Here is a 26245-nt window from a genome sequence, read left to right as displayed (position 1 = left end):
GGGGGGGGGTAAATAAAGTAGAAATACTCACCCGCTCTTCGGTCCTGCGAGAGTGACTGCTCACCTCTCTCCCTCTACAGTCCGGCTGTAGTATATTCTTTGGTGTCTTCACATCCAATCGGCCCTTATTAGATGTGATGATGTCATGGGCCCTCAGACCACCAGAGTCCAGTCTGGGGATCAGTCTAGCAGGCCAGGTGGGGCTGATGATTGGGTATTTCTTCCTTATTTTTGCCCCCTAGACAAAATGAGCACTTAACCCTTGAAGTGCAGGGGTAGCCCCACTGCAAGGGTTACATTTTAAAAATACTGGAGTTCTGCTTAAAGAAGGGTTTAGGTTTAATTAAAATATTCCTCCAATAAAGCAATCCAAACCCATACGACAGTAAAGGATAATATGGACCATATTTCCTTACAGGATTCATTGGGATTGCATGCACCTAAAGTTCTTCAAGGACATACTTGATTAGTAGTAGAATTATTGGATGTGGCTCCCCCACTGATCTATGGAAGAAATTCAAGCTCTTTCCTACTCTAAGGGGTCTATTCACTAAGCTGCCGAGGGCGGCCGAGTGAACAACCGACCCCAAGTGAAGTGAGCCAAACACTGTTCGGCTATTCACTTCAGTCTTGTACGGCTGATTTCAGCCGTATATCGGCTGAAATCAGCCGTACATCAGCTTGCTTCGCATGGCTTTGGGTCGGCCGAACATGCTCAGCATGGTATATGAAAAGGTATATGAGCTTCTTTGCGGCGTTTTTGTTGCGCGTTTCCAGTGGGATACTTTAAGGTCGCACGAATTTCCCAACGAATCGCTATCGCTCAATTCAGTGATAGCGATTCATTGGGAAATTTGTCATCGGACACTGAAAGTGGCTTTCAGCCAAGTAGCCCTCTGAAACGCGCGTTTGTCGCACGTTTTTTTACCACGAATCGCGGTAAAAACGCACGACAAACGCGCATATTCGATATGCCTAGGTGTGAACAGAGCCTCAGGGATGCTTTATGTGTATTGCTGGTAATTGGTTGCCCTCAGTACTTAAGCAACAGAATCTGAAGCACTGGATTATCAGACCTTAACAAGAGGGTGTAACCCAGTGAAGGGAAACTAATGCCTGGAGTAGTTGAGGTGGGTAGTCAAGATTGTTGCGGGGATAACAAGAGCTAAGCATTTAAGTAACAGGGTTAAGCAGATATGTAGTCATTAACAAAGCTGAGGTGAGGGCAGGTAGTGTTCTATAAAGGTCAGAATATGCAGTTGGTCAAATCCAGGGAGTGTGGCAGATCAGGGGTAACGGGCAAGGCAGATAACAGGTACTAGAACTAGGCAGGAGTAAAAACAAATTGGTAGACAAAAGTACTTAGACTGGATATAAGAACACTTCAGGGTCAGTTTGACGAGAGCAAGGACTGAGACAGAAATACAGGGCTACTTTAGCTGAATGCTATAATGGTCTACTGGAACATGGATAGTTGTGTCCTTTTAAAGAAATACAGAGCAGTCAGATCTGTGGATGGTCACAGCCCACCTGATAAGCTACACTTGCTCCAGAACACAGGAGTGCAGTGAACCAGATATGACTGCAGAAAAAGGAACAAAGAAAGCTGCAGAAGCATTCAGTGGGATCAAGGGAGGACAGAAGGAACAGCAGCAAAAGCAACAGGCAAGCAGTACACAGGGGTTTTTTTCTGATATCCCTATAGTTATTATAAAAGAAGAAACCAGGAAGAAAAGTGTGTTAGCTGTCATTGAAGAGTTTAACTATTTGCAGATACTTCATAAAGAAAAAAATTATCTGTAGCATTAAAGAAATAAAATGGACTTCAGCCTGGACTTTTGCAAGATGGTGCCTGGGTTTCATCCGGGTTCCATCTGGAATGTAGTAATATAGCGGGTGGTTGCGTCATTAAGATGTTCCTATAGCAGGTCATTAAGATGTGCTTATTGCAGCCACACATGCGCAGTAATCTATGAGGGTTATTCACAAAAAGGTGAAGAGTTTGGAGAAGGCAGGAGAAGTGAACAATCTAGTCCAAAATAGCTGAACTGGAAAGAGAGCTGAATTGGAGAATGTTTCCAAATCAGCAACTTTGTCCTAGATGGTTCACCTCTCCTGCCTTCTCCAAACTCTTCACCCTTTTGTGAATAAACCTGTATGTCTCCCCAAGCCCCGTGCATGCGCAGTAATGCAATGCATTACTGCATTAGTAAGGAAATATGGCAGCGAGATTGTGCGCAGTCACTGTAGTGGATTGTATCAGAAATATGATGGCAGTATTCAACACAAGTGCATTAGTGACCCTAGAGATTGGCTGGTATTAAAGGGTGCTACCATGCATGTGCAGGACCTGCAACCATATTCCTGAGATCACAGACCACAATGCACAGGAGCGGACTCTCTAGGTGCAGGAGCAGACACTCTGCCAACAGCCCCTTTTCTCTCTCCACCACTCTCTCCTGCTCTCAGGCTCCCACCCCTTCTCTCACCATTTTCCAAGCAACTCCCTTCTTCATTTACATGCCCCACTCTCATCTTAACCCCCTTCCCCTTTGCTCTCACCACCACACCTGTAGGCCTCCCAACCACTGTGCCTGCACAACCCCCACCTCCCAATATCACCACAGCACCTGAGCCCCATGTTTCCTCTGCAGCTCTTACTGCTGCACCTGCACAAACACAATGCTCCATTTTTATATTAAAAAAAGCTTAAAAACTGGCCCATAAAAAGGCCAGAAAAAAACAAAGAAAAAATAACAAAATGTGACTCTCTTAGAATTCTTAAGGGAAATTTTGATGAGTTCACCAAACCTCCTGTAAACTAAACTTTGCTCAGTTTACTTACTGTATCTTTACTCTGGAATTCTAATTGGTTGCTTATAAGAGCTTGTCAGTTAGTGTTACATGGTTTTACCAGTAACTGCCTGCACAACATATAAATAGTAATTTGTAACACTGAACTGCCAGCTTTTTTTGGCGTTTGCATTTTGGTTAGTGAAGGCAGAGGAGATGCTGGAGCTGTGTTATGAATATAACTTAGAGATTACATAACAGAACAGGAATTAAGCCTGATGCACCTGTAGACAAAACTGGAAAACTTCCTTGCTCTGTCAAAACACCAATTTCAAATTGTACCGTTCATATACCCTATAATTACTGTGAATTGAATTGGTGGTTTCCTATAGGTAATATATGAAGAAAACAAATTATCTAGTTTTTTTTTTATCTTGCTAATGGGGCCTAGACAATTTCTTGTAAGTTCTCCACAGAATTGGAATGTAGACATAAATCTACAGCCATCTATAATATTTTTTTCAGCATATTTAAGAGTTTTGTCACATTTCTCCCTTTAGCTTGCCATCAGAACACAAATGCCATCATCCTTCTAGGCTGGAAGTAGAATAATGTATTTGAAATGCTGTGTGCATAATCCACTCGCAATGTCTAGACATGATTTTTTTTTTTAAATTAATTCAGGTTCTTTTAAGAGGGAAATGTGTGCTCTTTTATCTGTCATCTAGGTTTAAAAACATATTTTCAGACTTTCAGTTTTCTAGAAGTTCTTTCTTTTACACCACTTATTCTGGATGCCAATGCTTGAGGAATCTGATTTCCACCCCCTCTCCCCTTTCTTATTTTTATTAAATTTAAGATTTAAACCTGAACTTAAGGCAAAAGTAGAAAATATTTTAAAACCTCCTCCTCTGACCACTTTCAAATTGAAAAAAAAAAGTATCACCTAAATGGCTTCTGTGTGAAGATACTTGAAGTTTTAATGCCCCGTGACATCATCAGAGGGCTCCCTTCCAAATCCCGGAAGCAGCAGTAAGTGGGAGGAGTTGGCAGGGTGCTCTGTGAGTCTTCCTGTTTAAGTAGGTAAACTGTGCCAGATTACTGCTACAGTTGTTTTAGGCGGTACCCTGTCATCCCTGCAGTCCTGTCAATCTTCTCAAATATTGTGCACTTCCAATTAGACCCCAGCACATTCAAAGGTTTCCTTCACCCAGTCCACAATAGGTTTGGTTATCTTTCCTAAACTCAATACTGCAAGTCCAGCTGCATGTTTTCTTCAACGGCTTTGTGCCCTTGTCAGTGCTGCAATTGTTTCTCAGCCTGCTCCAGTGCTCAGAAAAGTAATTATAATCTTAAAAAGGCAGACTCTGTTTTCTGTTAGATTGCTACTGTGCTGCCCTGATGGCGTGTGCAGTATCTGTAGCTGACTTCTGCCTGTTAACATACCAAGCTGACATCTCCATCCAAGGCAGTAGCGTAATAATGTGACAGAAACCAAAGCCTGCTTTTCTCCAGAGATAAATTGCAGAGTGGCAGACAATAAGTTCACCATACATGTAACAATCTGACCAATTAATTTTAGATCTACCGAAAACCTAATCAGTTTGTATTCAGTCAGATAGATCCTTGTACTTACATTCCTGTTGATAGATCTAAAAGAGATTGTACAAATAGATTTAAACGTGTAGTGAACAGCCTTTTATTTCTTCCAGATCACTACTCTGCTTTTGACAGAGTTGTCAGGTTCTTATGTCTGGTTCAGTTCAGAGTTCTGATCCCTTGCAGAGTAAATCCAATCAGAAAGAATCAAATCCGATAGTTGCAAGAGTCGCTGGCAATCATAAAGTATTAGTATTCCTTAACCTCCCTGGTGGTATGATTATAAAGTGACTTTCTGCAATTGATTCTAATTTACTATCGCTGTTTTCTACCTGGTCTAAAACCGTTTTTGACCTAAAAGGAAGCTTTTTGGATGCCATGGACATTTACAAGTTTCCAGGCAGAAATAACAGCAAAAGTGCAGGCAGGGCACTGGACAAAGCTCTAGGGACAAAATTGAAGTGAAATAGTTTGATACATAAGTGTAATTATAGCAGATTGCATTGTATTCTGTGCATGTCATTTTTCACTTTTGAATTTCCCACCGGCTCCGCTCCCCGCTGTGATGCCCGAAAACAAAAGTAAAACTCAGATGCCGGCATCGGCCGGCCGCATACATCAGAGGACACCGCGGGCTCGCAGGGACAAGGTAAGTATCACTTTTCTGTGCATTCCCGAGTCTGGCTCGGGGTTACCGCTCCTGGTACTGAAAGTTAACCCCGAGCCAGACTCGGGAATACCGCCAGGGAGGCTGTGATGGCAGTGCATTTGTATACACATTTCTGTAGTGCATTTTATATCGCATGAGGTGATGAAGTAAGTGACTTAACTACTTGAAGACCAGAGTGTTAAACCCCCTTCCTGGCCAGGCCATTTTTCAGCATTCAGCGCTGCAGCACTTTGACGTCTGGCGTTTATTCCGCCATGCAATGCTGTACGAAAACAAATTTGATACCATTTTTTGGGGACAGATAGAGCTTTCTTTTGGTGGTATTTAATCACCTCTGGGGTTTTTATTTTTTACCATATAACAAAAAAGTACCCTAAATTTTGAAAAAAAACCTGTTTCCCCTTCAAATGTTCTGGAACATTTATTATCACCCCAATTGTTTGGTAAAATATAAAAGATGGGGTCACATCAGGTAAAGAAACACCAAACATTTCAAGACTTAAAATTGTGCGTGCCCGTGATATCGCAGAAAAAGACCACACCCAAAATTGGCCATAGGCGACGATGTAGAATCTTTTACTGCTCATCAGTTTATTGTTATCAGTAATTAATGGCCCTAAAATTATTGCTCTCACTCTGACGTTCGCGGCAATGTGTAACATGTGCGGCACAATAGGCTGAATTGTTGTTTTCGCACGTTGGCGTACCCGGCACATGTTTGCGTGTGTATGTGGGGGGTGGGGGACCTTAAAAAAAAATTGTGTTATTTTACATTTTTTTATTTGTGACTATTTTTTTTAGCTTCTTTATTTTTTTATGCTTTCATTTTTTTTAAACATTTGTTTTACAATTAACTTTATTGCTATCACATAGGGGACTAAGAAACCTATGTGATAACCAATTTACATTACAGGTCATCTTTATGGAGACATCAGGGGTCACACACCCACATCTACTACAAGCGATCGGGCGTCTCTAGAGAGGCCCAATCACTTGAATGTAAACAGCCATCGCTGGCTCTAGAGACGCCATTGCTGGCTGTTTACATTTCTGACAGTTTCCCCACTCGTATGCGCGCTGGGTGCCACGCATGAGCGGGGGGACGTCTTAAGATGACCTCCCGCTCCTATAAGGATCCCGTCCGGCCATTCAGGAACGGCCATGGACAGCTGAGTTGGAATCTTGTCCTAAGTAAACTTTGACGAGGCAACATAGATTCATACAAGCAAGCACTTACCGTGGATACATAACAAGGCATTATAAAAATAAGGGGCACACTGACAAATTTGCACACATGTAACAGTAATGAAAACTAAATGTTGCACTACATTTTTGTCTGTACAGAGTAAATGACCTGTACTCCGATGAATCTACAAGCATTATACATACACATTTATTGCAACCGGATACATAAACGGGACATTTGAATCTTACACTTTAGGAGCCTAAAATAGTAGTAAAGTCTATGTATAGTCTAAGGCCCCATTCACATGGGCTAATTAGGTCTGTCTGTCTGCCGCTATTCACATATAGCCACACAACGGATACCTGTGACTAGAGACAGATGACCGGCCCTGAAAGGAGACATATTACCAGTCATTGTTTTGTAAAGGCTGAGAACAGCTGACTGGAACCACCTGTGATTTCAGCCGCAAGAATCTACAAATGCATGCCACAGAAATCTGCTGCCAGAACCACTTAGCTTTGTGAATGGAGTCTAAAACTAGATAATTTTAAAAAATGGGTACTACCAAAATTGATAACCAGAGGAGACCTGACAAATCTGCAGTGATAAAATGACTGAACTAAGAGAAACCTGACTGAACAAATTGGGTATTCTGTGTGCGAAATTGTATTTGTTTATTGATAGGAAATCATCATAGAATCATTATTGCATGCTTGGAAGATCTTTCTTTGTCCACTTCATGTTTTCAAGTGTACCTAATGCAATAGCTGAATATATATTTTAAAATATACCTTTCCTTGCAGGTGAATATGTTGTCATGACAACCCACTTTCACTTAAAAAGAAAGATTGGATACTTCGTAATTCAAACCTACCTGCCATGCATTATGACAGTCATACTATCCCAGGTGTCTTTCTGGCTCAACAGAGAGTCTGTTCCTGCAAGAACTGTGTTTGGTAAGTTTTATTAAACTGATCTGAACATGGCTGACATTGTGGAGCTAGATATATGTACAGTATTTTATGGATTTTTTGTAGTGATATGTCTAAATGCTGCTAAACGTTTTATTTTCTGGATCTGAATATATATATATATATCTATATAGATATAGATATATATATATAATACACACACACACACTCACTGGTCACTTTATTATGTACACCTTGCTAGTACTGGGTTGGACCAATCAGAACTGCTTTAATTCTTCCCGACATTGATTCAGCAAAGTGTTGAAAACATTCCTTAGAGAGTTTGGTCCATGTCAGTACAAGAGAACATCACACAGTTTCTGCAGATTTGTCGGCTCCACATTAATAATGCAGAGCTCCACCAACCTGAACCATTGGTACAAGCCAGGATGGATACATGCTTTCATGTTGTTTACATCAAATTCTGACTCAACCATCTGAATATCGCAACAGAAATCAAGACTCATCAGACCAAGCAACATTTTTCCAGTCTTCTATTTTACAATTTTGGTGAGCATTTGCAAACTGTAGCCTCTGTTTCCTGTCCTTAGCTGACAGAAGTAACACTCGGTGTGGTCTTCTGTGTCTGTAGCCCATCTGCTTCAAGGCTCAATGTGTTGTGTGTTCATAGATGCTCTTCTGCATACCACGGATATAACGAGTGGCTATTTGGGTTACTGTTGCCTTTCTATCAGCTTGAACCAGTCTAGCCATTCTCCTCTGACCCCTGGCATCAACAAGGTATTCTTGCCCAGAGAGCTGCCGCTCACTGGATATTTTCTCTTTTTCAGACCATTCTCTGTAAACCCTAGAAATGGTTGTGTATGAAAATCGATCAGCAGTTGCCGAAAAACTCAAATCAGCCCGTCTGGGACCAACAACCATGCCATGTTCAAAGTCACTTAATTCACCTTTCTTCTCCATTCCTGACCATGTCTATATGCCTAAATGTATTGAGTTTTACTCTGACCCATTGCCGCCCTTACCATGTTAAGATATGCCAGACTGCTGTATTTTTAAAAATAAATGGTCTTTGTGCCCCTTAATCATATCAGCCTGATGTATTAGACATATATCTCTATAGCAGGAGGGTTGTGAGCAAGAAAGTCTTATATAAATAAATGTAATGGGCATCTGTCTTCAACATGCCCCAAAAGATCCTCCTCTTTATAGAAAACAAATCATTTGAGCCAGCAAAATGCCACTTAATTAGATACTGGGAACACAGATCAACAAGTCAAGTCACATTTTTTCTATCTGCAGCAATCAACTCTAATCTCCATCTCAGTATTTTTTTTTACCTTTGATATTATGGTTCTGCAGACATCTTTCTTGTTATATTAGTTGAAGGCCCAATCTGAGCAACAACTATAATTAGTAGTGGCAACACAACACAATAGCACGATTGATATAACTTATAGTCCCACCTTGGCTCAGTGGAAGTAGAGTGGAAACCCTTTAGTGATATGAAAGCCAATAGTAACTGATTGTCAGCATAATGTATACCTGTTTCATGCATACCTATTTTTAAGGCTTACTGATGCTGTACGTATCTTTAAACGTGATTGGCTTTATATCCAAGCTTGTCAACTGCTGTTGACAGCTATTATTTTAAAGGGGACTCTCGGGGGAAACGTTCGGTTATACGTTTATGGTCGTAAAAGGGTCCACTCACAGGTCATAATGTTAAATTACTGTAATTTTGTATATCTCATGACTTTGGTTAAAAATAAATGCCATTATGTCATAAATGGGTTTAACCACAACTTAATAAAGATTAAGAGGAACGTTGGAGTAAGAAAGTCATAACGACAGAAAGACCCTGTTTTGTTAAAAGATTGTGTGTCAAGGAAGGAAAGTGGTCAAGTGTTTGCCTTATTCAAAATACTTTAAGCTGTATTCTGCTAATTGGTTGACATATTCCCTAGCACCTCTTTTGAACCTGCTAGCATTGCTCTGCAAAGACATTAAAAATACTGCAGCCAGTTTTGCAGTTCAGCAGAAATCTGTTCATTATAATTCAGTTATTTGTGCATTTGAAATTTCCTTGGGGAATAAAATAACAGGTTTCCAAAATATCCCATTAAATGCCAAATACATTTCTTGTTATGTGACACTCCTGGCCATCAGTTTATTTCTAGAATTTTCATAGCGAACAACATTGTGAAAACACTGCAGTAGATATAATATATTAATATCTACAGTTGTCAAGGTAACGCAAAGGCATATGATGTGCAGAACATGTTCAGATACAGCCTCAAAAAAGTACATTTATCCCGTTTGATATTGTAACATTTTGACACCACATTATAATACATAATTCGTATTTGCAGAAACATTGGCTAAATAATAATTTTAAAAAAATGTAACCCCCAAAAAGGACAGAGCAAGAAAATTTAGCTATTACAACTCACCAATAAGAAGTTAAAAGGAAATACGTTTACTATTTCACTGCAGTGATATCAGTTATTTCAGAAAATTGCATGTTATTATTGCATGTTGCCATCTTGTACAAACATTAGGCAAAGTGAAGGAGGAATATTCAAGAACAGAACCTACCTCTAGAAGGTGGCCTGCACAGTTTTACACTGCAGCCATAGGATAGCCATCTTATGTATTGTCCTAGTATCTGTTGGGAGGATGACTAAACAATTTTCAACTCTTTTTCTGCAGCACTATGGAAAAAAATCAAACCGTATACACCAGTCCTGTCAACTTGAGGGGTAATGCTAATGCTGGACCTATACATAATATAAGTTTATAATGGATGCTAGGAACATCAAATAAATACATATTTATATAAAACGTTAAAAGGATAGAAAATAATATCTGGAAAATTTATATTCACTCATTTATATATGCTTCAGTGTTCCCATGTGTCCTCATTATAGAGCTCCTAAATCTTCATACTTTAGCAAAGGTGGTAATGAGGTTTAGGGGGCATTACTGTGGCTTAGTCTGTGGTGTTGGCTGCAGGTGAGTAGAGAACCCCATGTCATCAAAGATACTGTACATACTGGCCACTTTTTTTTGTTTCCTTTGCATAAAGAATAGCAAACAGCAAAACCCTTTTGCTTTGCATATCATAATCATGTTGCAGAACTTGCACAACGGTGGTTTTCTATTCTTCATGCAGTTGTATGCTATGCATGAAACAAGACTGCATAGAGAGAAAGTCTGCCCAGCATACACATCGTTATGAGTGTGCTGGGCTCCTAGGCAATTAGGAGATGCAGGACATTGATCAGCAGAAGTAGCAGGAAGAGACAACGAGCACTCTTTTTGCTTACAGAACTCCAATGATATATTCCACCCTATCAATGCCCTAAACTAGAGCTGTTGGCAGAGAGAGCCTGCCAGGCAGACACAGCCTACAGTTTATACCTCCCTGTCTGTGTCTTGAGTTCCTGGACAATGAGGAGCTGCAGGAAATGGAAGTACAAAGCTAGTACAGAGGGCAGAGAAAGTCTGCTGGACAGTTTTTTTAAATTAACACAAACCACTCCACGGTGATGCCTTACATAACCCTATCAGTTGTCTTGAGCTAATTGGTAATTAGGTGCTGCAGGACACAAATCAGAATAACTATATCAGAGGGAGAAACAGCAGAGAAGGGAGAAATGGGTTTGGGTGAAAAGAATCCACCCCTGTTCTGAAAGTGAACAATCCCACTACTGCAGGGAGTGTGGGTGTGTTGATGTCTAGGCTGCCTGATGTTGCAGATAGAGTGTGCAGTCCCCTGGACAGGACATTTGGGGAAAAAACTGACTGACTTCTTAATAGGATACCACAACAATGCAAAATGAAAAAAAATCTTTTATGCAAGGACACAGGATAAAATAGGTGAAAAATGACCAACATCCCAGCAAATTTTTTTTTTTTTGCCTGGAGATGAGTTTTAAAGGGTTAGTTCACCAACACCCTCCACACTTCCCTGGCCCCCTGTTCACTTAACTGCTTACATGGCAACCTCCCACCATCCAAGCCACTGGTGTAAAGGACCGCACCCTTTAACATTTTACTACATACAATGTTGGCAATGGAGAGCGGTCATTGGTCAGGTTGTCATATCAGCCAATATATGGCTGATATGCGAGACTGCTGCACACATTTTCGTTGTTTGTGGTAAGGTGAACTAATTCTTAAAATGTGTCTACCCTGGGCAATTACAAATGCTCTTTTACAAAGATAAGGAAAAGGTACTAATTTGTTAATGTACAATTTAGACTTATAAACATAATACAAAAACGCATGAACATTCTACTATATATGAGGACATTCTTAAAACGCATGAACATTCTACTATATATGAGGATATCGAATAACACTGCAAAAATCTATTATTGCTCTTTCTTTCCATGAGCTTTGAAACCTGTCACCACTGGGCTAGACCAGAGTAAGAATTGCACTGTTTTCATTCACCTTGTCTGCAGCTTGCACTGTAACTGCAGATGTGGAATAAGAACAAAAAGTTATTTGCTTCACATAGCTGGCTGATTCAATGCCTTAAAGCTGAATTGTGGTTCTGATGCTCGTCCAAAATATGCATTATAACAGACTCACCTGCCTGTTTGCCCTCCTCCAGCACTGACAAATAAGAGCTGTTTCTCACTGTTCCTAGTTGCTTCATCCTCCTCCACCTGCTCCTATTTGGCCATTGGGTGGCCATCAATTTTGTTTGTCATGCTCAGGAGGACGTTCCAAATACCATTCACACTCCTATGGTCTTACAGCATACAAGTATCTGTGGTGCTCAAGGTGACCGCACGGATGGTGCCGTGCAAACACTAACAGTAAATGCAAATGTTTCACTGGCACACACTTGGAAATTTAAATATCAATAATCCATTGATATATTTTATTAAGAATGTCACATCATGTCATGCAGTGCTAACGTTTTGGTTCCACCCAGGAATCCTTCATCAGAGCGAGATAGTGACTATGTTGCTCCGATGAAGGATCCTTGTGTGGACCCGAAAGGTTAGCACTGCATGGCATGATGTGACATTCTTAATAAAATATATCAATGTATTATTGATATTTCAATTTCCAAGTGTGTGCCGGTAATACCTTTGCATTTAATGCTCTCAGGAGGTACATTGTTCTGACACTTGCCATCTTACAGATGTTAGGAATGGGCTGGAAATTGCACACTGCATTGCAAATGTGCCACTGGTAGTGTAAACTAGAATTAAAATTGCTAGGAGTCAAAATATTGCTAGAAGGGTTTTTTTTTAGAAGATACAGTACATGCAGAGCCATTTATGTTAAAAAAAAAAAGTCTGCCTCCTAAAAAAAAATGTTCACAACATTTTCACTTTAACTACCTAGAGTCATAAATGATGATATGTGTCTTGCAATGCAATACAGTTAGTGCAGGTCACAAATTCTTACAAGACGTAATCAGAAAAATGCGTTTTTACCACAGAAGGTTAAAACGAAGTGCAGCTAGTAAACAGGGTCGGAGAGTCAAAATGTAATACAAAACAGTAGTTTATTAGTTAAAACAATTGTCTAGTGATTAACCAAATGCACCATTAGAACCAACAAACCCAACACACTTAAAAATATAGTTATTGCAATAACCCATTCACTCGTAAATGCACACAGACATTCTATGGGCGAGCTGATCAGCGTGATATATGTTTCCGGGTGTCCTCAAGAAGTTTGAGGAAACAGCACTTGGACTATAATTGTAGAGAGGATTTAATGTCAAATGCCTGGGATTTTGTTCTATTGTATTTAAGTATTTTTGTCCATATATTAAGGTAATAATTTCATGAGTTGGCAGTATCGTTGATTAAATGTTTCAAATAGTCTTAATTCTTAAAGTGGAAGCAGGTAGTGATCAAAGTAAGGTGCTTGATTGGAGATCAATCTTTAAGAGTACAGAGACATAGATGGAAGTCCGATGGTACAAGGGAAAGTGTAAACCTCAATTGTAGTCACACTTAACCCAACAAAAGTGTAGAGTCTCGAATAAATTGGTACTCACAAGTGTTTGGTTTCTTTGAACTGGCAGTCCGTCTTTCAGTGTATGATGTGGCTTGATGCTGCAATACTCCAAGTTATCCTCACTGATGTTTCCACTTGCGGAGGAAATTAGAGACAACTCTGATGGTTTCCTTCAAAGTGTAAAGACGTAGAGCAAGGTCCCAGATACAAAATACTTAAATACAATAGAACAAAATCCCAGGCATTTGACATTAAATCCTCTCTACAATTATAGTCCAAGTGCTGTTTCCTCAAACTTCTTGAGGACACCCGGAAACATATATCACGCTGATCAGCTCGCCCATAGAATGTCTGTGTGCATTTACGAGTGAATGGGTTATTGCAATAACTATATTTTTAAGTGTGTTGGGTTTGTTGGTTCTAATGGTGCATTTGGTTAATCACTAGACAATTGTTTTAACTAATAAACTACTGTTTTGTATTACATTTTGACTCTCCGACCCTGTTTACTAGCTGCACTTCGTTTCAACCTTCTGTGGTAAAAACACATTTTTCTGATTACGTCTTGTGTCAGCAGCTTTGGGTCGTGTGTTCTGAGAGTCATGAAACAGTGAAATATACTGTGATTTATCTCAGGTGTGGTACTCTGGGTACAAATACCCCTTTTTTCTATACACAAATTCTTACAAGCAGATTGGGGAATACAAGCCACTTCGTACATGGCTGTTGCAGGTGTTAGCAACCATGCATTTGCTTTAAAATCAGTGGCTGTAGGTTATTGCTGATATTAAGTTTAATTTCAAACAAAAATATGTCAGCCACACACAGATTAGCAGACAACATTCATCTTGGAGAACTAAGAGATTGCTGCTGTTACTGCCAATGAATACAATCTAGGGCTATGATAAAAGGAAAATTAAATATGCGAGTATAGTATTGCTTCTGTATAAATGCTTAGTATAGCCATATCTTTAATATGGGGTTTTCAACACTGCACTATAAGAGGCAAATGTATCTTACAATTGAAGGTGAAATAAAACTGGACCTAATTAGTAGGAAGAGAAATAACTTTTTTTACAAGTAATTGTATAGTAAGGGATTTATATAGTAAGTATAAACATTTGAAAATGTAATATTTTATACCAAGGACTGTACAAAAGGAAAAAATAGCATAATTTTCATTGGGAGGAAAGATCTTACCATCAGCATAGAAAGGACTTGTTTACTATTGGAATGGATACATTTTAATATGCCTTACAAGGTTAAGTAGTAACAACTTAAACAAAAACTGTATATTAACAAAATTGATGATTTTCATAAAACTTTGCTATGTTCAGTCTGCTGAACAGTTCTACTATAAGCTGATGGTCGCTTAAGCTTATAGTAGAACTGTAAATGCCAGGTCCGTATGGCATACTGACCTGGCCAGCTGGAAGCACTTTTGTAGGTCCGTATGCCATACGTCCTTGGCAGCGAAAGGGTTAAAGGATTGAACAATAATGTTTTGATCCAGTGAACTAATAAAACTGGCTTGTGGCCTTCAGGCCTCATCCAGCATCAGCTTCTACTTCCTGGATTGAGATGTTGGCTCTGAGATGACAAAAACATGTACACCCTGGTACCTTTGCAGTTCTGTGTTTACAGTGTCTGACACAGATCAGACCACTGCTGTGGCCTCTCACGTTATGACTTCCTACATACGGTATAATGTTGTGGTTTGATTACTGTGGGGGAGAAAAAACTGAGAAAATGCTTACCCTGGCCTGCAGCAGACATAAGTACTTTTCAATCTATGTAAAGTTCCTGCAGGGGAGCTGAAAGACTGCTTTTTTAATGATCAAACGTACATACAGATAGTTTACCATTTTGTGACATGTAAGAGTTGTTTCCTGTGCATTTATACTGAATTACAAAATGGGTTATAGTCATGCCTGACTAATATACACAAATGTGTATAGCATGTTTATGTGCATTAGTTAGAGAATAGGGTTGTTATTCTTTTAATCATTTAATGATTGGAACTTTATATTCTAGTACTTTGATGGTTAGCTCATTCTCAAGGGACATCCGAATTTGTATTCTCTTAGCCCAGTACTAACATCTAAATGTATTTGGTGTGTAATATAAAATATATATAATTACATAAATATACATACTGTTGTTGTATCTGCTTAAACAGTTTCCTTTTGTATGTGATTCTAATTATACTTTAACCTCTCTTTTCTGCAGGTGTAACAACAGTACTTACCATGACCACACTGAGCATCAGCGCAAGAAATTCTCTGCCGAAAGTAGCTTATGCCACTGCCATGGACTGGTTTATAGCAGTGTGCTATGCATTTGTATTTTCAGCTTTGATTGAATTTGCAACTGTGAACTATTTTACAAAGCGAGGGTATGCATGGGATGGAAAAAGTGTAGTTCCAGAGAAGGTAATATTCCATTTTCATAAATAGTTGCATATTGGTAATTTGCAATATTGCATTTGTAATCCATTGTTTAATATCTAGATTGTACCCCAGGTTTCTTAACTAAGAGTTGTTCATCTTGGTCCTAGTCGGATTATGTTGGGCAAGAGTTGCCCAACATAATCTGATACTTTTCCTCAAGTACTCAACAATACCAATTACCGATACCGTTTATTTAGTGTCATGTGACAGTTTTTCTAAAGCAATACAGACTAATGATTTTAGGACAGTGGAGGAGCACCAGGGCCCAGTCAACGCTAGTAGTTCTGACTCCAAGCTGTAGAGGGACTACAAATCCCAACAATGCATTATACAGCAATGCAGAATACCATTAGCTATAGAGGACTACACATTCCAGCAATACATTATAGAGAAATGCAAAACAATATGCTGCATACTCTGTGTTGCTCACCAGGGCTGTGCAGTGTCTCAGGATGCTGTTTGGGATCTGACCAGGGCTGTGTGGAGTTTGACCAGGGCTTTGTGGGGGTCTTACCAGTGCTGTGTGGGGTCTCAGGAGGATGTGCAAGGTCTTATCAGGGCTGTGCGCAGTCTCACCAGGGCTGTTCAGGGTCTCAGGAGGATGTTCATGGTCTCACCAGGGCTGTGCAGGTTCTCAGTAGGCTTTGTGGGGTCCACCCAGTACTGTGAGTGGTCTCACCAGGGCTATGTACGGTCTCACCAGGGCTGCATGCGAGTCTCACCATGGCTGTGCAGTCTCAACAGGGCTGCATGCGGGTCTCACCAGGGCTGCGTGCGGGTCTCACCAGGGCTGTGTGTGGTCTCAATAGGGCTTCATTTGGGTCTCACCAGGGCTGCATGCGGGTCTCACCATGGTTGTGCAGTCTCACCAGGGCTGCGTATGGCATCTCACTATGGCTTTTTGTGGGTCTCACCAGGACTACACGAGCGGATCTCACCAGGGCTGTGCCAGGTCTCTCCATGGCTTTGTGGTCTCACCAGGGCTGTGTGCAGATCTCACCAGGGCTGTGTGCAGATCTCAACAGGGCTGCATGCGGGTCTTACCATGGCTGTGCGGTCTCACCAGGGCTGCATGCAGGTTTTACCATGGCTGTACTGTCTCACCATAGCTGCTTGCGTGTCTCACGTGGGCTGAGCGGGTGGGTGTGGGTCTCACCAGGGCTGCGCAGGTGGGTGCAGGTCTCACGAGGGCTGTGCTGGGTCTCAGCATGGCTGTGCGTATGGTGGAAATGAGAAGATGTGCAGCTGGACTGGCACTGTAAACAGTTGCTGCAAGGTCCCCAGGAAACTGCCACGAGGTCCCCAGCAAGCACGGCAGCCGCTTGTATTTAAAAAAATGTAAGTGCCGGTATCGGTGCTTAGTATCGGGGGATTTTCACAAGAATCAGCTTCCCTAGTTAGCAGCAGATTTCTCATATTATAGCTGAGTTGTCTCTTCAAACTCATCCCAGCAACAAGACACAACCTGAGTACAGTTTTCACAGCAAAGTTGAGATAACTGCTTTTGATTTTCTGTCTCTGCTGACAGGCATCCCAGGTGCCATAGAAAGAGGAAGTGGAGGAGAAATAGACAATATCTCCATTAACCCATAAAAAAGAAACAGAAAGAGCTTGCAAAAAGCAAGAGCAACCGAGCCCGAATAGAGAAGCTTTTAAGATTGGATTATGCTGTGTGCTTGTTTCTCCAGTTAGTTATTTAAAACCATGTGAGGCTAGCTAATCTCCAAATAGTGTTCTTGTCCTTACTTTGGGAAATATTACCCTGCTGATTACTACTAGTAGCTGGTGGTCTAGTGGTAGTAGTAGTGGTAATCAGTAGTAAGAATAGTAATAAAAAAATAGGAACATTCTGTAAAGTCCAAAGTGTGGTGGACTTTAGTGTCCTTTTGTGTGAAGGGTCTAGTGTCTTTGTAAAATGGAATTGTAAACTATCTTCTAGCATTTGGATTAACAACAGTATGCCAGGCCTGCTATGCTGACATTGCTTTTTAGTATTACGTAGGTGTCATAAAAGTAAATATCTGTAATACAATATTACTGCATGTCAACATTAATGGAACAGTGCCACCAGGTGGCTTCATCAGAAAATAACATAAAATAATACAGAGTTTGTTCAGTATGCTATAAGAAACACCATTTGTACGATTTTCATTCGAAATTTTTCGTTTCTGGCTTGAACCCTCGTTTGATTATACCTAGACTTCACCATCAAGCATAGTCAAATGTTGATTTCAGAAATAATTTTTTAGGCATACTAGCCAATTTTTGACAAACAACGTAGAGAATGAAATATGTTGGCTTTGATTAAAGGTGGCCATACATTGTACAATTTTCATTCATAAATTGTACATAAATGGTCTTTCAAACAAATATCAAACAGTTGATGGTACATCACCAATTTTTTTGGTTTTGATATTGTGATCAAAATTTTACGATCGGTCAGGTTGGAAATGTTTTCCAAAATCGACATTTGACTATGCTTGATGGTGAAGTCTAGGCATAATCGAAAGAGGGTTCAAGCCAGAAACGAAACATTTTGAATGAAATACAATATATTGCCACCTTTTGTCTTTGTTATTTGAGGACAATTAGGCTCAATTTAGAAATTTTGCATGTTCATCTGTTATTGAGTGTACTAATATGCATTTTGGCACGGCAGCCTATTTATTTGAATGGGCTGCCAACAAACCACAACACTCATGAAGCTACATCATTTTTTCAAAGCAAATCACCACATTGTACAAGCGGGTTTGTTGTGGTGCACTGTAATGCACATGTTTTATGGTGCTCTGGGAAGATCCATTGGGGTGCCATTTGAAAAGAAGGGCACCACAATGCAATTGTTACCCAAACTCCTATTTTAAGTTATGATCTGCTATATAAGCTTTCACACTTACAGGTATAAGGTTCTGAGGATTCAATCATGAGATTTTCAAGCTCCACACAATAACAGAAATGTATTGGTATATAGTATGCAGACTTGCATACAATGAACCAACAATCTATTTAACTACAAACATAAAGAAGAGATCTAAGCATGCATAGAAATATTAATAAAAAGCACATACCATGGTACATACATACAAGACAAATACACAACATGCACAGACATATCCGGATAATTACCAGGAGATGTTCAGGTATCGGTCCATCTGGTCATCACAAAAAGAGAAAGAATCTCTTCCCACAATCATTGATATAACCCGTGTCCATAGGGATGCATTGCGAGCCCACGATTGGTTGCCTCCCAAGGCTTAATTTAATCAGATTATAATTCTTTAATGGGGATTGGATGCTTTCAAATACCCTTTGTTAGAACTCCCAACCCCTTTCTATGTGAATCTTTTAAAATGAGCGGGACATTTAAGATGGGCAGGTGTCCTTAGGCTAACCCAAGGCCAAGATTGCATCTAAACAGGGCGGACATTCTGGTTGTTTACCGGCTAAACGGACACCTTTGAAGATATTGGCTAGGGACAAAAGAGAATATGTACCTATTGTTAGAATCAAGGGTCTCGGCTCCGAAAAGACTGAGGACGGTATTGTGTTCAGCCATACTCTATGTAATTACCTGGATATGCCTGGGCAGAACAATAACCCCACTTACAATTATTTGGTATGCAACACCCCATGGACAGTGATAACCCACAACCAATACTATATTTAATTACTAGCTCCCATCAACTCAGGTGGAATATTTAAAAACAAAAAATAAAACTATATACTGTACATATGTCTTATGTCGATTGTCTTACGACTTTGTGTGGTAACACAAGGCAGTATGGTTTGTGAGTTACTAGAGTTGCACACTAGGTAATTGTTAATAGATCACAGGCATAGCTGAATTTCCATTGCTTTTAGCCTCCTGCAAGAGAGGGTAAGGACTGCTGCTGCATGCAAATGCAAACATGCTGATAGGAAGAATACAGAGTGAATAAGACATGACCTCATCAGTCTACTACTGCTCCTTCACTGTGCAGTCATCAGGTTGGGACTGGAGAAAGGACATTACTGTATCCTGTCTACAGTCTTATGGTATTAATTGACAACTACATTATCAATTTAATAATTTTGCATACTTTGTAAACCTAAGTCATTGTAAACATTTCATGAAAATTTTAAAATAGATGAACTATATATGAAGATGGAGTAAAAATACAGCTAATATACACAGTGTCATATCTCAACTATAACCGATGAATAAAATATGAACATTTTGAATTACAAAATATAATTTAACTGAATTCAGAAAAAATACACATACATTCTGAAGGCTTTTAATGTCAGAAAAACATGCTGTGTCTCAGGTCATTTATATTTGTTCCCTAACGTCTATCAATAAGGAATAATGATCCTGCTGTACACAAATAAGGTCTAGAGCAGTACATTCGTGTTCAGTAATTGATCTTACTATGGCATTGCAATAACAGATTTGTAATTTTGTTATTTTTATTTTGCTGCTCAAAAGTTTCCTGCTGTATTTCAATGATATTCTAACCCTTCACTGATGCAGTTTTTGTTTGCATTGATGGCTTACATAACCTGCATTTGTGTCTGATAAATTTGCATTGGGAACAATTAAAATGCAATTATTTGGAGGCAGAACTGATATTACTTGACCAAGAAATCATGTTGTTATTGTTGCATTTAGATGACAGCAGTTAGAAGGCTAAGGCTGAACCCATATCACATACTTTGACATATACAGTATATATATATTTGCAAAAACCATCCATAATTGACCATGGATAGACAATCATTAAAAAAAAAACATTTGTGACACCAACAGCTCTGCAGCTGATCTGTGACATTACAAGTTGGGAAGATGGAAGAGGAAGAAAATGTACCATGGTAACAGCTCTTCAGATAACTTGCTTAGCATTCTATTCCTATTGGTGTGGATATCTGTTAAATAGAAAGCCAATATGAATGGAGTAGAGGTGGATTTCCTGTCTGTCCTCAAGTATCTGCCTCACTTCTGTGGCTCTATTTTTTGTACAAAAAAATGTGCGTTCTCAAACTGGAAAAGTAGATAGTGAAGTGCCAAAAGTTTCCCAAAACTCTGCATGCTGTTTGCACAGAATTGTGAAGAGTTTGCTGGAATATACACTGCTTCTCTAATTTAGAGGTCTGCTTAACCACTTGAAGACCAGGTGTTTACACCGCCTTCCTGGCCAGGCCATTTTTCAGTATCCAGCGCTGTGGTACTTTGACATTTATGCCGTCATGCAAAGCTGTACTGAAATGAATTTTATAAAACATTTTGAACACAGATAGAGCTTTCTTTTGGTGGTATTTATTCACCACTGGTGGTGGTATTTATTCACCACTGTTCACCACTGAACATTTTGGAAAAAAAACTTTTTTTTTACATTATGTTAGGAAACAGTTATCATTACCCATTTTTTTTGGTAAAATATAAAAGACGGGGTCACGTCGGGTAAATAGTAAAATAGCAAAATGTTTTCCTGGCACACTCACAAGCTAGCATGTAAAAAAAAACTTGTCTCACACTTAGGTTAAAAACAGAGGTTTGGATACACGTCTTCTGCAGAAAATGTGAAAGCCGCACAGCCACGCAAGGCACCTCTTATAGTGCAGACCTAACTCTAAACTATCAGAGCCTCCATCTTGGAGCACATGGGGCAGAAGATAAAATTGGGTGCAGGTTTGTCAGGAGGAAGCCCAACTGCCTTAAAGGCACAGAGACGCACAAGGGATCCCGCACATGCTAGCTTGTGAGTGTGCCAGGAAAACTTTTTGCTGTTTTGCTTGACGTCGGGTAAATAGACACCGAACATGTCAAGCCTTAAAATTGTGCGCGCCCGCAAAAATCTACAATACCCAAAATTGACCATAGGCGACGCTTTAAAAGCTTTTACCGCTCATCAATTTAGAGGGTTATCCACAAAGCTGCGGAAGGCAGCCATGTGAATAACCGACTCAAAGTGAAGTGAGCCGAATGCTGTTCGGCTATTCACTTCAGGCTTGTACAGCTGATTTCAGCTGTACATCGGCTGAAATCAGTCATACATCGGCTTGCTTCGGGTCGGCCGAACATGCTCTGCAGAAGGAGTTCGACTCAGGCGATCCAACATCTGAATCGGCTGAGCCGCACCTACGGCAGGCTGTTCGGCTTATTCTCATAGGAGCCGAACGGCACTGAGTGACTAGCCAAATGCCGCCGAGCAGCATTTGGCTCAACTATTCTGCTCGGTACCTCCGTGGTACCAAGCAGAATAGAAAATCAGTGCAAAAAGTAGAAAATAAAGAAAAGTAGAAAAAAATGTTTAAAAAGGTGAATGAATGATAACTCCTAAAAAAAAAAAAAGGCTATAGTGAATAGCCCATACAGCAGCCCTTCGGTTCTACTGAACTGAAGGGCTCAGGTGGCTGAAGCTAGCTGAAGGATCAGCTGTAGCTACTAGCTTTGTAAATAACCCTTTTAGTGGTATCAGTGATTAATGGCGTGAGAATTATTGCTCTCACTGCGACATTCGCGGCGATATGTAACATGTGCGGTGTAATGGGTGCAATCGTTGTTTTTGCACATATGCGGACCCAACGCATGTTTGCACGTGTGTATGTATGGGTGGGGTCTTTACAAAAATGTTGTGGGTTTTTTAAATTCTTTTTTATATGTGACTAATTTTTGTTTCAACTTTAATCTTTTTTTCCTATTTTTTTTCCACTTAACGTTATTGTTATCAAATAGGGGGCTAAGAAACCCTCTATCTGATAGCAAAGAGATGTGACAGGTCCTCATCATGGAGACATGAGGGGTCTCCAAGACCCCCCAATGTCACCTAGGGACCCCCAAAGAAGCTGATGAAGCAGAGATCTGCTTCATCAGCTTCTCTCCATCTTCTGCAGCTGGAGAGTGACACAGGAATGTGGAAGTGATGTAATATAGATCACTTCTGCATTCTGACAGCGGAGAGGGGATGGAGGCAGATTGTGTGCCGATCTCACTCTGATCCCCTGCCACCATGCTGGTCCTGGGCTCGCACCGGGCACAGTGGAGCTTGGGACCAACAGAGGGGGGGGGTGCGCACCGATCGGTACCTTATACAAGCAATCCGCTGGCTCTATACCCGGCGGATCATATGTATGTAAACAGGCATCACTGCCTGTTTTTAAATTTGGGCAGTTTCCCATGCGACGCGTGCGAGTGGGTGGGGCCAACAGGACGTCTTTTGATGACCCGTTACTTCCAGGAAGCTCCCGGCCGGTCGTTTAATTACGACGGCCACCCGGGAGGCGGTTAAACAAAGTTGCTCTTAATTACCCAGTCACAAGAACAGATGTAATTGCCCATATCCCCTGCTCATAATATCTTCCTTCTGGTGCAGCTTTATTATAGCTTGTCCTGAAGCCTCTTTCATGCCCATTTCTGGCATATCTGACCTGATGCACTGTGACCTAAGAAGTGTCATGATTGATTTAATAGGGGGGGATGATCGGGGGGGAGTACAGTGTATTTTCCAAAGTACAAAAGCAATTATTGTTGTGTTTACCAAATGTAAACTTGTATATAACTTTCATAATTTAACTGGTTTGCTTGATATTTTGCAGGGCTAAACAACTAAATGCCAAAGTTTAATTCTGAAATTCAATAATAGCACATTAATTCTTGTATTCAGTTTAGCTAAAATTAATTACAAAGTAAGGTATGCACAGAACAAATCAACTCTGACCATTATTTTACTACAGTATGTCCAGTTAAAGTGACTTTGTCGCAACTTAAAATGTATCTCTAGGCAAAACCTCTTTATTTCAGTTTTAGATTAGCGCAGGTTAGGATTAGACCCTCTGTAGTTTGTACTGTGGTATCTGTATCCCCATTGGGAAGTATCTGTACAGGTGACAATTGTCATCTAAAAAGAAAGTAAGGAGAATACAACATTTTTAGATTTGTCCCACGAGGTAAGAGAACATTTGTAGAGCTTTAGGGAAGCTTCTTTAAGGAGCAGGAGTCAATTTAGGGTCATGACAAAGTACATCACCTACCCAAGAAAAATGTTTATTGTGTGATATGCTGAAAAGATATGAGAATAAAAAGTATATACACACGTATTTAGTATATCATTCTCATAGAGTCATCACAGCTTAGAATTTTAGCAGAAGCAACATGAATTCACATTCCTTCTGATAAAACTTAAATTATCCTTTCACAACTGCTAACTATTCTTATATATTATTTCTCCAAACATTTGAAAGCAACTAAGACACAAAGTGACACATAAGCCCTGATGAAGGGTGATATTTTGGACCTCTGAAACATGTTGGCTGTTTTATTTTATTGATCTTTACAAATAAAATACCATATTGGACTCTATCAGCAGTGGCACCCCTGTTTGTTCTACATTTGGTTCCAACTCCACACAGAGACACAGTGCAGAGCAAGGTATAGTAAGACAGTATTGTGTGAAATATCAGCTACATGGAGACCACAAGAAATACTAGTGACTAGTCCTTTGACTTCAGCATGCCTTTTTTGGGCACTGTTTCATACAGTGAATGTGCACCATGGCCTAATATATTCCTAAGGGAAAGCCATACTCCAAGCAACCACTGGAAGGTGCAAAAAGGAAAAATGTTTCTACATGAATGAATAGAGCCACAGCACACATGCAGAGTATAAAGCAACTATATTTGGGACAAAGGTTAACGGCTCTTAGCCGGGCAATACAGTGAGGATCGCTAGATCAGGGCTGAAGGCAAGTATTAGTACTAGTGGGCCAGCACTCAGGTCCGTTGGTGGATTTTATGAAAGGACCTTTTGTCCAAGATTGTCCAAGTGTACAGATGCAATTTAAGGTAATTTTACAAACAAAAAATTGGGGCATTGATCCTAATCCTTCACTGTAAAAATAAATAGGTGTCCCCTTTATGTACCTTTTTGCTTCTGGTGGCCAACACTGTGATGATCATTTATCACCTATAGGAACACCGAAGTTAAAATGTGTTACTGTGGATTGTCTGTTTTTTAATGTCTTCTTCTTTTATGGCATTTTTATAAGTTTGGATAAAGTTTGTTTGTTTGCTTTATTTTCCTAACAAGTCTTCTCTTTATCTAGCCAAAAAAGGTAAAGGATCCTCTCATAAAGAAGAACAACACATATGCTTCAGCAACAGCCAACTACCCACCCATAGCCAGAGACCCTGGTTTGGCAACCATTGCTAAAAGTGCAATCTTAGAACCAAAAGATATGGAACCAAAACCAAAACCTGCAGAGCCCAAGAAAACATTCAACAGTGTGAGCAAAATTGACCGGCTATCAAGAATAGCTTTTCCTCTTTTATTTGGGACCTTTAACTTAGTCTACTGGGCAACATATCTAAATCGGGAACCAGCAATCAAACCATCAGCACCACCTCAATAACCAATCAAATCATATTTCATGTTCTGTCTTTTGCACTGGGAATTGCTTCCAGTATTTGAAACGGAAAATTCCTATTTGCCATATTACCTCTGTCTTAAGGAATTTGAAGGTTTGCTTATGAAACATAGTAAAAAAAAAGTAAATAAATAAAAGAGGCCACTGCTTGATGCCACGGTACAAATATGTTGTGTGTCCAATAAAAGAGGTATCTGTGGTTCCTGAACTGGACATGTGAAACTAGACAAGAGTTTATTCAGTAGCATGTCAGTGAAATACCTAGCAGATAGAGATGTGCCCTGTTTACCATATCTACAGTTTATATTTTGCAGGGACATATGTTATATATTTAGAATATGACAGTAATATACTGTAAATACAGGAACTCCATGTAGTAAACACTACTGTAAGAGTAGTAAGTAACGCTTAGATTCAATGCAAATGTATGTTGTACTAGTGAAAAGGGTTGATGGCTTTCTGCATCTCAGTTACTGTTGAACTTCTTTAGTTCCGATAATCAGTCATTTATCAGGTAACATGGCATGAGGCTGACTATGGATTATAGAAGTCTAAAAGTGGTTGAAGTGCTGAAACATGGTCATCAAGCCTTACCATAAGTATTTAATGATGCTTGAAGTTTTCTAATGCTTCAAAATCCATTAACACATACATCTTTTTTTATAATCAAACAGATATATTCAAGCAGAAGCATTCCCTCTGCAAAACATGCCATTTACCACCTGCTTCTTTTAGAAATACAAATAGTTTGGAAATATGTTAAAAAGGTATATCAAATTATGCTACTAGTGTCTGTGTAATAAGCCATGCATCAATGTAGCCCAGTTAGTTTGTGCTTGCTTCAAACATGCAGCCATGTGCTGTAGAGTTTCCTATGTTTGCTTTTTAAATTCCTTTGCATATGATTGGACTTTTGAAGTGAACACAAACTTAGTAAAAAAAATACTCTTTCAATAAATCACCTGTATAGTGTTATTTGAAGTTGTCCAGGCCGGGCATTATTTTCCTTTTTAAACATTTCTTCAAGTTAAGGGGGAAGGGAGGGGATCTTTTTTTCTTAATTGTTCTTTAAAACTGTTGTCTACATAGTTTTTGCAGGTCTGGCAAACCTTAAATAATTACTAAAGTTGTTTGATCCTTAATTATTCATTTCTTCTGAGCACTGCAGCGTGAAAATGGGAAGTACTTTTTTTTACATCTTTAACCATATTAAAATAGAA

General features: G+C 39.7%; 1 protein-coding gene across 1 annotated transcript in view; it reads left to right on the top strand.

The window, feature by feature from the left end:
• Positions 1-25936, top strand: part of GABRA1 (gamma-aminobutyric acid type A receptor alpha1 subunit) — a 142024-nt gene extending 116088 nt beyond the window's left edge. Inside the window, exons 8-10 of the mRNA XM_018560516.1 lie at positions 7052-7204; positions 15404-15606; positions 24705-25936. Coding sequence (XP_018416018.1) covers positions 7052-7204; positions 15404-15606; positions 24705-25010 — 662 coding nt within the window. The 3' untranslated portion in view covers positions 25011-25936. The remainder of the gene's footprint in view (positions 1-7051; positions 7205-15403; positions 15607-24704) is intronic.
• The last annotated feature ends 309 nt before the right edge of the window (positions 25937-26245 follow it).

The sequence above is a fragment of the Nanorana parkeri genome, unplaced genomic scaffold, assembly GCF_000935625.1.
Source record: "Nanorana parkeri isolate BGI_ZX_2015 unplaced genomic scaffold, ASM93562v1 scaffold461, whole genome shotgun sequence".
In the NCBI taxonomy this organism is placed as follows: domain Eukaryota; kingdom Metazoa; phylum Chordata; class Amphibia; order Anura; family Dicroglossidae; genus Nanorana; species Nanorana parkeri.
Note: the sequence above shows the minus strand (reverse complement) of the source record. Positions and strands in the feature narration are given on the sequence as shown.